The sequence below is a fragment of the Anoplolepis gracilipes genome, chromosome 9 (assembly GCF_047496725.1).
Source record: "Anoplolepis gracilipes chromosome 9, ASM4749672v1, whole genome shotgun sequence".
In the NCBI taxonomy this organism is placed as follows: Eukaryota; Metazoa; Arthropoda; class Insecta; order Hymenoptera; family Formicidae; genus Anoplolepis; species Anoplolepis gracilipes.
Genome location: NC_132978.1, coordinates 7991836 through 8007543, shown reverse-complemented (window position 1 = coordinate 8007543; position 15708 = coordinate 7991836). Strand labels below are relative to the sequence as shown.

Sequence of the window (15708 nt, the reverse complement as noted above, 5' to 3'; positions counted from 1 at the left end):
GATATTATAATTTATATTTTCATGTGAAAAACACTGTTGTTTATATTATTTTTTTCCAAATGTCGGCGATTAAAAAAGAGAATCGTGTACATACATTCAATTCACGCATAGATTTTCCAGCCGCGTATCTGTAAATGCACTGGCGATTAACTTTATAAAATATCGCGGCAGGTAATGCGTTCCTGGCTACACAACTACGAAAGAGAGAAAAAACGAAGGTGATCTCTGACGGCGTGTAAGCCGCGACTTATGAACAATCCGCAAAAATAAATGGCAATGAAATCCGCATACATCGAGTTTTGCTCGACAAATTCTCTCTACTAAATTCAACGTCAACGCGGTCATTATACACTCTTTGAAGTGTCTCGTGAGCTTTATAAACTCACGACGTATCTACTATGCCCTTATATCATGACGTATTTACCCATTAAACTAAATTCAGGTATTTTCAAGCTTACGTTGATGTTATGGTTTTCAGCGGCAATTCGGGAAATTGATGCAGAGTCAAAAGTGAAATGACAATGGGGCTTTTGGGGAATTTGCGAAAAGCTGTTTATATTATCTATTTGCAAATATGAGAAGCGCATATGTCTTGCATTGTATTTATGCTCAATGTAGTTTATTGTAAGTGCATTGAAATAAGAATTTTCTTTTGTTTCTTTCTTTTCAGCTCTCTCTCTCTCTCTCTCTCTCTCTCTCTTATTTTCTGAAAAAATACAATATTAAGTTTTTGTTGTGATTATTTATATATAAAATAAGAGTTGATTTATTCGATGGTTGCTCTTATTTATTTCAAACTGTTAAAACTGTGTTCTTACACATCGAATCGAGATTGGTGTAGGGTTATTTTTCTTCTTTTCTTCGCCAAACATTATCGGGCTTTATGATAAAGGCAGACAACGTATCGCCGAGGCAACACCGTATAAATCCGCCACGTATAGATAATATTTCACAATGCATTATTCAGATTTTTCACAAAGCTTTATACGCTCCGCGGGAAAGCCCTTCAGACGTCGCGGAGTAGATATCCGCTCGTGTCGGAAACATGTGACGTTACAGCGTTTATTTACGACTTGATACGTAACGTAAAGAAACCCTTCGATCATTGCCGGTCAAATACGCTCTATCATTAGCACGAGTAAAATCATGCGATTTTTCAAATAATTGAAAAATGATGTATATTTGGAGCAAACCTATAAGTCACTGGGATTAAAGTGATAATTCAGAAAAACAAAATTAAGATTTATGTTTAATTTAAATATATTAAAAACAGATTCTTTCCATATATTTTAGCTTGACATATTAATATATTGAATATTTTTCTTTTTTTATATAGATTAAATTTTAATAGCGATTAGCAGAAATATCTAACACTTAAGGAATTAATTGAAATCATTCTTATTAAAATTTTATCAAATTTTATCAATTAAATAATGTGGCAGAAATATTTGTTACAATATTATTTATAACAAACATACATATTAAAAGATGTTAAATATTAATTAAGTGAATTTTGTTTAAATAACGCTCTGTAGTGTATGAAACAGTGTGATAAGGTTCATTTTCTTTATCTTTTACATTGTAAACTAATCTCAATTTCTAAATTATGTAAAGTGATGAAAGGTAATTTGTATTCACATCGAATACAAGTCATAATTTATGCATGAGATCATTTGTGTATAACGAATAATTTTACGAACCTTACTGTACATAAGACGAAAGATAGATTTGAGGGTGGGTGTCTTTTTTCTGATTATCAATGTTTATCGTGCAGAACCGAGAGAGAAACTAAAAGACTTGGAGCGACGAGTGTCCTTTATTTTTCTATTTCCGGCGGTAATACGGGATATTTGTTCGCGCACATTCCTCGGCGCGTGCCATTAACGTCACGGGGAGTCTCTGCGACGTGGGGGAGCGAGGAAAGAAACCGACAATATGCAGATGAGTATGTATATGTACAGCTATGTACCTGATAGCGTCGGATTCGTCGCGGACGAGGGACCGTCCTGGCGCATGGCGTCACTGGTAATTGCCGTTCCACCGAGATTGGTGCTGTAGTCTTCGAGAAGTACGCAGCACAGTAATAGCCGTGCCACCCTCATTCTGAAAGAACGAAAGAAAAGCTGAACGATAATAACAAACTCGTGCTCTTCCCTGTCTTGTTTTTCTTTCTGTCTCTTTCTCTTTCTCTCTCTCTCTCTCTCTCTCTCTCTCTCTGTCTTTCTCTCTTGGATATTTGTACAAGGAAATATCTCGTACAAATGACACTTATTGTATTTAAGTCCGATTAACTAATGATAATTGTTGTAAAATACAATACAATGTATATGACAGACTCCTACTCTGATATATAGCATTATTAAAATTCAAACGTACGTAAATAATTAATTAATTAATTAATTAATTAATTAATCATGAAAGAGCAACAAATTGAAGCCGAATGATAATATATTCGTGAAATGTTTGCGAATTATTCCAATGTTTGAATTTATGTATTAAAGTAAACAATGGTTATTTAAAGATATATTCAAACGCGAAGCTTTATATTATATATTATATTTTAAAAGGATTGAAGGATTGCTTTTAATATTCGAGTTAAAGTTAGTTTTATGCATAGAGAATTATGTAAATATCCTTTGAAAATTATAAATTTGTTTAAAAAAGTTTTTGTGTTTTTACATATATATTTATATGCAAAAACTATATAAAATATATTTTATTTATTGATACATTTTAAAAGCTAATTTTAATAAAATAATATTATGTATTATTGATATTGAGACACTAGAGTTTATAATTTCAAAAATATTTTTGAAATCATTATATTACATCTCGTGCAATATTTTTCTTCTGCACATATTATTGAAATTTAACAAATATTTATAATTCTACTATTGTTATGAAATTTGAAATAAAATGTAGAGATAAATAATTAAAAAATTATATTACATCTCGAAATAAAATTGTTTAAAAGGTTATTAAGATATATACAATATTAATGATCAACTGTACCATTGTTCGCAGTGTAACAACGCGACAAAAAAAAAAAAAAAAAAAAAGAAAGAGAAAAAGAAAGAAATTAATAAAATAATAACAATTTTAAGAGGTTGAAAGAGTAGAGAGACTTAAAATAAAATAAAAACATATAAGAGCTGAAAACTATAAATTAAATTAAAAGTAAAAAATAGATGAACGACTCACTTAATCGGCCGTGCCTATCGCGAGAAAACGAAACTTTCAGGGGATGAGGCTGCCTCCAACTATTCTCGAACCGCCGAAGGCGGGCGAACTGGTTAACGTGTGCGAGAACTTTCCTCACACTCTCCGTACTCTCTTGTGTCTCTTTTAGCCTCTTTTTTCGTTGTTTTGCGCGCTTCTCTCTGTCTCCTTTCGATCGATACATTTGTCAAGCGACGTATAAACGCTACTAAGTTCACAGCAATTCCATGTAATGTACGTGCTCGGGAAGAATCGGTCGCCAAAGTGTTTCATCGGACTTGGATCATATATCCTACATCTTGGAAAAAGCGATCGCTCGTCGTCGTTGTTCGAAGAAACGCGAACGGGACAATTATACTTTACGCTATCTCGTAAATAACTATCTCGGCCGTTTAGTGGCGAAGATTTTAGTCTGTGCACGAGGTGGAATTTAGCGCTTCTCCTCGCTGTGCTTATATGCCGCGAGTAACCGTTTGTTCTTATTTACGACAGGACTAAATGAAAACCCTTCTTCTCTCGTTCTATCTCTCTCTGTAACTCCCTCGTTATCCTTTCTCTTCTTCGAGAGCCTTCTCCTTTTTTTTCGCTCTCCATCGTCCCTCTTTCCGCGCGCTGATGTCAGATTATGGGCTCTTTGTCCTATCTCCCTTACGCGTGATCGATGGTCCTCGCGAGTCGAGACGAAGTGAAAGATCTCTCGGCGAAAGCATCGTGATTTCGAAAGATTCCCCCATTTCTGATCCCTTCCTTGGTCAAGAAATATCCATGATATTATATCCCGTTGACTACTCTTGCCATTTTTGTATCGCACGGGAATATTCTCATTTTCGAATATCACTGTTGGGATATATATATATTTTCATCGCTGTCGTTTCCACCACTCGTCTCCTCCAGCTCTTAATTTCGGGCTTACTTCCCGACTGATACCTCCCTGAGGGTTCTTTTACTTCTCGACTCTTTAGAAGCAGCTTCTCCTCTTGCAATTTTATCTGATAGAAGCCAAAGGAAAAACCTGGGACCAAGCTGTTGAGCTCGAGTTTAGCTCCCCCAGCCGAGTGAAAATCTTCCTGATGCGTTCAGTTATTTGCGCGTAAAAAAATATTTTGGATCGAAAGATTTTATTTCTATATTTTATTTCTGGTCTCGATGTCTTCTACTTTCTCGCCTCTTTGACTTTAATCCTCAGCGGTACACTTGGTAAAGTAAAGTCACGACGTATCTCGATCGCGATCGATCTTAGGCGATAAATTCAAGCATCTTATCTTAGCTCCAGATATCTGCTTTTTATTATTTTCTTTTTTATTTTTATGAATTTTCTACGATACGGATGAAATACTTTCGCGTTCCATCTAAGAACAGCACGTATATCTCTCGGCAGCATCTCGATTCGATAAGATACGGAAGAGAGAAATCCGACGTCGCGCGCGCCGAAGAGGGCCTGATTTATTCGAGTATGGCGAAAATCTTTTATTCCTCAATTATCGCCGCGTGAAAATATTTTAATCCGCGCCACGGAGTTTAATTCTCGCTCCATTTCCGCTGCTGTAATTTCCGCGGCTCTCGATATCTTTCTTTCTAAAAATATTTTTTCTGTCTATTCCCGTGTCCTTTTGATTGAATGCATTTTTTTATTCTTCTACGCTTTTATTGAATTTTTATTATCACGATTCATCAATTTACTCGCTATATTATTGGCGTGCATTTTTGCTGTTTAATCCTGTCTCTCTCTCTCTCTCTCTCACTTTCTCTCTCTCTCTCTCTCTCTATCTCTATCTATCTATCTTTGTCTCTTTCCTTTGTTTCTCTCTATTTATTTTTGATGTTACAACATCTCACTGTTACAATCGTCTACTAAGAAAATAAAATTCTGCAAAACACGAAGTAAAAGCTTTGCGTCTATTAAGTCCGATCTTCATCATTATTGGAAACTGTCTACTATGAAGAAATTGGTAATATCCAACATTCATTAAAAACACAACACGTCATTATACAAGTAAAATACTTTTTATATTCTTAAGCGTATTTACAATCGCGGCTTGCTTGCTTTCACAAACAATCGCTGTTGAAAGAACAGGCAAATGTTAGTGCCGATGCAGAATACCAATCCTACAATGCAGAAATGCGATAAAAACCGCGTTTGGGAAAATGCTAAAATCCGAGAAACGCTAAACGAGAAACACGAATCGCGAAGATTTATATGCGACCAAATTTTCCTCCCGCGAACGTAAATTTACTTCTCGCTGTGGAATAATGACTGTGAAAGTTTCCTGTTCTCTCGTTTCACTGCTGGAATTTCAGAATTTTCCGAAAAAAGGATTAGCACAAGCGAGAAGCTCCGTACATACGTTTCTTCTAAGTCCTTTATTCAATATGCTAGAAATTTTTTTTTTTAATTTAAGGTGTAGTAGAAAGAGACAGAATCGGAATTGAAACGTTTCTTACAAAAACAGCCCTTATCAAAAATCTGAAAAATTTCAAAATTATACCAGGAGATAAATGCCATTGGTCGTACATTCAGATAGTAGTAAAATATTCTACAAAAACTATCTTTGTATGAAAAAAGCAAGTAATAAGATTCCGTTAAAATAGTCTATCTCGAAAACGTTTCCGTTGAAAATATTCTATTTCACAATTTTGAAAAGCTATTTTTAAAAAAAACGCTTCAATTATTATAGTTGCGTGCACGAATACTCATATACACACATATATTCAAATATAGCAGATATTATTAGTATTTTTATGAATATAGATAAAATCATTTATAATAAAAAATGTGGTTAATGATATAAAATAATATGATATATTCTTCTATAATTTTGACAGAAACTGAATATATGTATATTCGTATATTTCTGCTCCTAAAATATGAGTGTAACTTTATAAAGTCAATCATATTTAGCGTATGATATTACATATTTTCAAACAAATATAAAAAAATATAAAAAAAGAAAAAATAAAGCAATAAAATTATCGATTGCGGATATAGGTAATTGACACCATTTTCTGCTTTCAATTTTATCATTTAATATGGTAAGGTTCATTTTTTTTTTTCATATTAGATATCTTTTTTGTTTAAAATTTAAAAGAAAAAGAACTTTCAAATAAAAATGGCAAATTCGTAGTATATATAGTTCTGAAACTCATATTCAGCAGGAAGACATGTTCAACATTTTAGTAAGTTTCTTACTCGTAATAACCTTTTTTTTTGTTTGGACCAAATTTTAATTTAAAATTTCTGTAATATTTGCATGTGAACAATTTACCGTTCCATATCACGATCAATACACGATTTGGCAGATAATAACGATTGCTATAAAATATGATGAAATGACGACGCTAAACACGGGAGGGAGATGCCAACCCAAAGTGTGTGACATTGATCTCTATCGCGTGAATATGAATAGAAAATATAAAAAGCGATATACGACGAAAGAATTTACCAGTTTAGTCGTCGGGTTTAAACTGTCGTTCCCTGCAATAGTCGTTCGTTGATCCTCGCTCGATAAATTGATCGTGTCGTTCGAAAAATCGCATCCGAACCCAGTTAATCGCGTTCAAAACGACGTTGCGGAAAAACTCCCGGACGGCTGATCAATTTACTGAGAGACTTTATTTCAGCGGGATGGTTCTCAATAATCTTTTTTCTTATGATAATATACTCCGTCAAATGCGCTGGATTTGATTTCGCCCGCCGCGTCGGAGATCCCCGCGATCTGCGATCCCTCATACCGACGACGTTATATCACTCCTGAATGATTTATTCCAGCTATTGCACCGCACCAAATCGCTCTCTCCCTCTCTGACTCTCTTTCATAATGCGAAGAATAATTCCAGCATATAATATCGTAGACAGACATATGTCTACTTTATGAATGGTCGGCATTGTACAGAAATGGTTTAATTCGAGTATGAAGCAAATCGTGCATAAATATCATTTCATTTGAATAGAATTGCTTTAAATGTTTTGTAACGAATTTGTATAATCATATTGTGCAACATTTACATCATTATAAGGATACATTAAATTATATGAATATCGAAAGATGTAAAAAAAGTATATGTATAATATATGTTTAATGTTTACAAATTGTTTGATAATTAAAATTTTCTGGATAGTTTCTTTATTGTTATATTTGCTTCTGAGAAATATTTATATTTATTTAATATTTCAAGATTTGCACAATCGGATAAATATTAATATAATTACTTTCATTTGGGATTATATCTCTACTTGATAAATTAATCTTAATATTTTTTTATGATTAATTTTTTTCTCTAGATATTGTACTTTTTTCAGTTTTTTTAAATTTATCTAAATGAATGCAATGTAATTTTTTTTTACAAGAATTTATTTTTAATGCTTCTAGATGAAATATTCGATAATGCATACATTTCGTGTATTACGCGATATCATCATTAAAAGCTTATTTTTTACCCGAGAAAAATATGTATAGTATGGTTAGAAATGTAAATATATATAATTAGTTATAAAAAGATCTGCTAATATATATATATATATATATATATATATATATATATATATATATATATATATATAATTGATTATATGAGTATATACATATGTATTATAGTATCTAAATTTGGTGCAATATAATCTTACTTTTATAATAATTTATTTTCATACACATATAATCAAATCTAGCCGAATATGATTAATGATTATGATGATATAAAAATTAGATAATCATATTAGCGACAAATTTCGAATATTATTATAAATGGCCAGATTGTGTCAAATTCCGGATTTATTATTTAAAACTTTTTATAAGCAATAAATTTATATTCTTATAAATTTACAATTTTAAGTTTAATAATAATTTAACAATTATTTAATAATAATAATTTAAAACTTATCTCTTCCCTTCAAAGAATATAAATTCGCCATTAAATATATTTGTAAATTTTGTCTTATACAAAGTGTTATATATAAGCGCATCTTTCTATTTCTCGCAAACTTTTCTTCTCTGTTTGTCATACGAGAAACATGCTCGGTATGCAGGTCATAATGGGATAAAAAAAATATCTAAAGTACAGCACCCACGCATAAATGTGAAATATAGCGCGATAACTCACATCTTGCGTAAAATGCTCCAAAATGTCCTTTTAATAATATCGTTTACGTTAACGTTGCAGTAACATCGGTTTTACGCGTGTTCGCGTCGACCGATTTTTATTTGAGATTTCTAGCTGTGCTATATTCTGTACCGGGACAACTTATCACGTAAAAAGAATGCAATTACACTGTAATTGATGAATTAACGTGGGCAAAACTCTTTTGTCTTTTATTCCAATTTTACACCAGGCACACATAATGTATAGTCAAAAAATTGCAAAGACCACTCGCGCTTATATCATCACAATGTTGACAGTTGTTATTTAGACATTAAATTCACTTCGATCAGACCAAAAGAATTTACATCTTTAAGAATTACATCACGGCATTTAACAAAAAGCATAATTTAAAATCAATTATTTCATTATCTGAAATTTTATAAAAAAAAAAATTTCAATAATTTCGTCGAAGAATATTACCTCGCGAAAAAAGTGTAGCATTATAGTAGCAGGAGTATGACACGACGCGCCATACGCGCGTATATCCTTTCCTCTCACACTTTTTTTCTTCTTTTTTTTCGCGGATTTTACACGTTTTCCGACAGAAATGACACCCCGGGCGATTGACGATTCGTCGGTTCGCGCGACGAAACTATATCTCCGTCGACGGACGCATCCCCGGACGTCGAGACGCGTGTACTGACTGCGTCGAGTTGGCCGCGTCGTCGAGCGAGTCGAGAGAGCGGCGTCGGGACGTTCGCCGTGATGGGAAGCGCTCTACCCGCATGGCGCAGGCCCGCAGGACTATATGGTGTCGCTTTTCTTCTTTCTCTCTACCTCTCTCCTCTGTCCTCTCTCTCTCTCTCTCTCTCTCTCTCTCTCTTTCTCTCCTTTTCCCTCTCTCCCTTTTCATCTTAGTCTCTTTCTCACCCTATCGTTCGCGTCGTTGGATATAATATTCAATTTATTATGTATCTTTGATACATGCGGACCGTCGCGCCGGAAAAGTGGGAGGCGCGAATACGCGACAGCCACGGGCTGCCGGTTTTCCTTCCGGGGAAAAATAAAACGAAGAAAAATATGAAGAACGAGCGAGAAAGAGAAAAAAAAAGAAGAGAGAGAAAGGACATGGTTATGGAGGACGTGAGAGATAGTGATGGAGGAGAACGAACAGAATCGGCAGCGTTGCCCTCGAGGGTGAATTGTCGAGATATTGTCGATCGGGCAGCTCGCTCCTCGATAAAACGTCTCGGTCAAAACGTCCTCCTTTTTGGTGCTCGACCGGCTGACGAGCGGAAGAAAGAGAGCTCGAGATTGAACGAGCCGACTTGACGAGCCGATCACTATGTCAAAGATGAGGGAATGAGGAAAAAGCACGATGGTGACAACGATGGCGACGACGATGCCAATGATGCGTCAAGCGATCAAACTGGATGTAATCATGCGGGTTCATGTTCGCTTGTTTTCTCACTAATTGTCGACGAACAAATCGTCGCTAAAGCGTTCGATTGTAATTGCGAAAAGTTGTAGAACAGTTTTGCCACGATAAATCTAAAGAAGTTGAAAGATAATTAAAAACGTATTTCAATTCGTACATGATTTATTAATCACGATTAATCGTTCGCTGATATCGGAAAAATAATTTAAATATCATATCTTAGCAGAATATAAATCTGATAATTGGAATCTATATAGGGTACGTTTTTCTTCAAATTTTTTTTACAAGTGATATCTTTAGAAGTTTTTAAAGATGAGAAGAAATGAATCGTATCGTAGAAAGGGCCATCTCTGTAGAAAGATAATATAATGGTGTAATGTTATATTCGTAATAAATTTTAAGATATGCCATCTTGAGAAGTGTAAGACGAAGTAGTTTGCCTATCACGAACTTGTCCTATCTTTCACCTAATGAAAATTTTACTATAAGTCCGTCGAATTGAAAATTTGTTTAAAGGGAATTAAACGCCACTCTGAAGATATGCCAAATAAAGGCGAAACTAAAGATAAAAGCAATATAATTAGTTATTCGTTCAGCTTATTAAAACTTATTAAAAAGCTGCCAAGATATCGCGAGATATTTACTTTCAATTTAACATGATTGCCGCCTGTTGAAAGATTATTTTTAGTTGAAATTCTTTAGGAAGAAGACTAAATGTATTTTATTTCGAAATATCGGATTAATATTTCAACGGTACAAACGGTACGAGCGGAACGAATATTTTCTAGACAATCTTATGCAAAATTAAATAGTCGTTGAAAAAAAGTTCTACATTTTTATTATAAATAATATATTACTTATAAAACTATAATTTCTAAAAACTCTGAATTCTTTTGAAAACATATTGTAAAATGTTGAAAAATGTTTCAACAAATATCGTTTATTAAGAATTGCAACAAATTTTTAATATTTTGTGTTTTTGAATAAATTAATATCAATATATATATTTCTTTTAGCTAGCATGACTTAATTATTATATATTTCTTAGTGATAGATATTAATTATATCTCGTGTATCTTATTTATTACTTCTTCTTAATCACGATATAAGATGATTAACTATGTTTATAATATTACTACTATAAATAATATTACGACTCTTTTAATTAATTATGAAAATTCTTTAAAAATAGAAGTTTAACTTATTGTCAACTTATTGTCAAATAGGTGGTATTTGTGATCCTTTTAAGCACAATTCGAGTTACTATGTAATGTTATAAATGACGTGGAAAATAAGTTAATTAAAATACACTCTCGACAATGAAATTATGTCAGCGGATTAGGCAAAAGTATGGAATAGTAGGTACACCTTGGTGCAGTACAAGGTGTTGGAGGCACATGAAAAATCGTGAAAATTTTTTCTAATATCGTAACACGAAGCGTACCAAGGTACAAAGGCGCGTACTTGCGAGGCATAAGGTTGGAATTTATGAGAGAAGAACATTCCCAGGGATAGTGCCGCGGCTTCCTCCTCCTCCCTTCTTCTCTTTCTTCTTCTTCTTTTCCGAGCGGCTCCTCAATTATGACAGTGAGAAAAAGTACACATTAAGGGGATTGCACGGGAATGACTAAAGCAAGCACATGCATAGCGCGCTACAAAATTGCCGCTTAAGCTACAGTGGGCGGTGATAAATGTAGAAAGGTTAGAAACGCATTTTAACGGGAAGAAAAGAAGAAAAAATAAAAAAAAGAGAGAGAAGAGGGTGGGTGACCATACTACGAAAAGCTCGATGTGCTTATTAAAAGAAAGGCGGACTGATGAAGTGCAAGCCGAGTATCCCTCTCATCTTCTCACCGCGCGTCGGTTGCTTCATGATGAAGGGTCGCAACGAGATTAACCGTATTCATTTGTGATGCTCCCCGTTTTCTCTCTCCCTCGATAGAGATTGAGAATTTTTTAGGTCGCTCTCCTCAATCATAAATCCATTAAAAACCTAACAACCATCGGTGCGAGCGCGTGTGCGGGAATGTATCTGTATGTGTGTCGTGAGGTGCAGGTCATGTGATAAATGCATTAACTTTTAATAGGGGCCCTCTCCGCGGGCGAAAACAATGCTTCGAACTGATTTAACGTTGGCGATAATTGGACGCTCGATATCAGGAGTAACGGCCAACTTTTTTGCCGCCTGATTTAATATTAGCGGTAGATGTTCGTTCGCGTTTGCGGGGTAGAAGGTGATAGTAGTGGAAGGGACGGCTACATGGCGCTGGTAATTATCGAAAAAACATACTGCAACTTCGGCTTCAATCTGACCGGGAGTAATGGCTCGTTACTTCGGAAATGACGCTTCAGAAGCCTCGCATGAGACCGGAAGCACGAACGATGCGGACTGCATCGTTATGCAACGACGATTCATGTTTCTATAGTTAATAAGGAGAGAGCTCCAAGTCCAAAGAGAAATTTTTCAGAGAAAAACTTGTCGTACTTTTGAATTACATAAATATTTTGAAAGGAAATTGAAAGGGAATGGACACGTATAAATTTGATCAAATTGAAATTTATATTAAAATTTATATTAATATCTAAATCCTTATCTTAAACACATTTTCATTAAAAATATTAACATAATTCCTCCCTGTAATCATACTTGAGAGAGCTTTTAGTTGGATTTATTTTGTTTCGTAATTTGTACAATCTACTTTCTTGATTCTGATGAGATATAAATATATCAAAAAGTTTACGCTTTTATTTTTTTACTTTTTTAAAACATACATAATTATCTATCTTTATACCGATGCTTTGCAAAATTGGCGATAAGTTAATGGATAACATGAGTAAAACGAAGCGCAAATGCTTGTTTTTTTTTTTATTTATCGAGGAAAATGCTTCGAAGAACATGAATGGAGATTGGATCGTATGAATATAAAAACTGCAGCAAATGCTTTTGCCTTTATTCATCGAAGGAAATGCTTCGAGAAATACGAATGAAAATATCGAAGCACATGCTTATTTCTCGGAGGTAAAGCATTTCTTTTTCTACAAGTAAAGAAGTTGTAACGCATGTTATAGAAACGTATAATTGAGAAAGAGAGCATTTGTACTATCTGTGAAAAATATATATATATATATATATATATATATATAAATATAAACAGAAAATAATATATGTTGAAATATACAAACACAATACACGTGTATGCGCGCGCGCGCGCGCGCGTGTGTGTATAAACTGTGTAAATATAGTAATCTATAATCTGATATCAAATGAATGCGAATATAATGACCTTTATTTATGCAGATATTATTATATAATAAATATATTACAAATTTTGTAGCGTCAGATTAATGCTTACAAATTTTATTATATTACAAATTTTGTAGTGTCAGATTAATTTTCAATCGTAGTAGCGATGACAAACAAAATTTACAAACACGTTGCTCAAACTGACAAGCGTTTGAATTATACTAGACAAAAGAATTTATTACAAGCACTTTTTGCGTCTTTTTTATTTTAATTTCTGGTTACAATTGTATAATGAGGTATGCATATTTATCTGTACGCCATAATTTATGTTATGCGATACATATATAATATATACATATGATACAAATGTATACGTATTAATAAAGTAATTTTTTCTTTTTAGGACAGAACGACATTGTACATTGAGCTCTCGTACTTAACAGATGGACTTTGCGAAAATCCGACAGAGTTGGTGCTAAAATAGTGTACACTAATTGTGAGTATGTTAAACTATTATATAGAATTGCTAATATAAAGATTCTATTTGAGATTCCATTTAACTTTAGCATTTATCTTATTGTTAATAATAAAATAAATGCTTTTAGTCTTCTTTCTCTTTCTCTTTATTTTATTTTTATTTAATTAAGATGGTTAATGAATAAATCCTCATGTTAATAATTAAAATATATTATAGATTATATATTATTATCATCAATATTATTGCAATTCTTATGCTAATGAATGTTTTAGCAATACATACACTTTGAATATTCTTTTTATTGAAAATATTCAGAATTTGTTTGCAATTCGCAAAAAAGACTAAATCAATCGGAAACTCAATTTCAATACATGTACCGAGCCCATAATTAGCTAATTAGATACTTTATCGCTTCCGGTATCTACATAATTAGTAAAATAATATGTGTATTGAATGCGATTGCTGAAACTGCAAAACATATATTATATACACATATGTATTATACAACCACCGTATTTTGGTTCTTGTTGAATTAAACAATTTTGGTTTCCCACTGCTCATATAAAATATCGAAAACAATTATCATAAAGTCGAAACCTGTGTTATTTACAAGTTCTTTTTCACGTTAGAAAAATTATAAAATGTATTAAAGATGAAAATAAATGATAGAAATCAAATTTCACATCGTAATTCAAGTATTTTATCTTCACGCGTTAATTGAATTTGAAGATATTATAAATAATATCAAACTTCTTTCAACATTTCTATACATATATTTGATATAGATTACAATAAAATAAAAAAATAATAATAAAAACATATGAAAAAAAATATAATTTGATTAAAAATTTGAAGGACGAAAAAAATTGTTTTAGGAAGAAAACAAAAATCGTAAGTAATCTGAAATGGATAACCGAGACGCTTTCTGAAAATGTTTTGTTATTTCATGGTTATTGTCAGGAATCGGGAATTTCCAATGTATTGAAAGCAATATAGCGTTCTACCATTGGGCAAAATGATCGTACTTGTGTATAGCTACGATTACGTATCTAATACTGTTATCGACTGTAATATATTGAGAGAACCGTATTATATCTGGATCGGAATTATATAGAGTTACTGCTGTACAGAGAACTTAGGAAATAATGGTCTTCAGAAATGTTCGAATAGTGATAAAGTGGCATGTACAGTTGAAAGGTCGGAGGTCGCTGCAAACTTCATTATAAAGCTGTGCGCGATGTAAAACGATGGCAACGAGATATCTTCTTTTGTAACTTTGCTTAAGGAGCGTAATATCCCGGCGGACTTTTGCGATCCGTAGCGGCGAAAAAGCTTGTAGCGATGCAATGCTTTAATGTACTTTGTAAACGCTAATTAAGTCCAAAACGTATTATTATGTTTTTAATGAAAATTGAAAACAGTAATGAAGAGATTGTACTTTTACCGACACTTTTAGCTTTCCTTTCGCCATTTGTTTTGTCCCCGCGGCACGTTAATATTCCGTTTCTACGTATTGTTTCTATAGCGTCCATTCTATCAAGAACTAGTAAAATGCGACGCATTACGGGAATCGTGAATGTTACATGTTTGATATTTGTAGCACGTGCAAATGCAAAGAAAATATTCGTTACCATGATGCACCACTGTATTAATTTCGGTACTGCATGGAACACGCGCGATATTGCCACAGTACTCGAGTACATCCATTGGACTCAATAACGACGTCTGTTCGATCACGTTTGGAAAATAAAACGCGCGTGCGGAAGTGCTCGTTCGTATAGTGCAGTTCGAAAATATTTTTCCGGACCCACATTGCATAAATCTGGAAGTGATTTATTTACTAGGTTTAATATCGGATCTCGTCACGTCCATTCCCATCGACTTTCAGCCAGCCCGCAATAAGTATACTTGCCGATATTACAATAAACTATCAATGATTTTCTAATAATACTTTTACATTACGGAATTCATATTATACATTTACTGATACTAAAAGTGATTTTGAGACTTTGTCTAATTTTTCATTTTATAAAACTTTCTCTCTATTTACTTTTGTTTTTCCTTTAGTAAGTTTTCTTTTAGTACATTTGCGCTATTTATAAATTCAATTAGAATCTTGTCTGAAAAAAACTTACTTATTTGATTTATAACATTTTTTCTTTGCTTATTTAAAATTATTCAATTATATTTTATCGTAGCAAAAGTTATTCTTAATTTTTATTCGCGAGAATTTTCCGAACAGTACATTCTCGACGT

At 33.1% G+C, this 15708-nt stretch overlaps 1 protein-coding gene across 4 annotated transcripts in view; it reads right to left on the bottom strand.

Annotated features, from left to right (window-relative positions):
• Positions 1 to 9049, bottom strand: part of LOC140669189 (lachesin) — a 46348-nt gene extending 37299 nt beyond the window's left edge. Inside the window, exons 1-2 of one of the 4 annotated variants that reach the window (XM_072898784.1) lie at positions 8773 to 9049; positions 1970 to 2103 (exon numbers count right to left, since the gene is read on the bottom strand). In XM_072898784.1, the coding sequence (XP_072754885.1) occupies positions 1970 to 2102 (133 nt within the window). In that variant the 5' untranslated portion in view covers position 2103; positions 8773 to 9049. Of the gene's footprint in view, positions 1 to 1969; positions 2107 to 6659; positions 7259 to 8313; positions 8592 to 8772 lie in introns of those variants that run through there. The other 3 variants (XM_072898785.1, XM_072898786.1, XM_072898787.1) reach the window with 3 other exon arrangements.
• Between the last annotated feature and the right edge of the window lie 6659 nt (positions 9050 to 15708).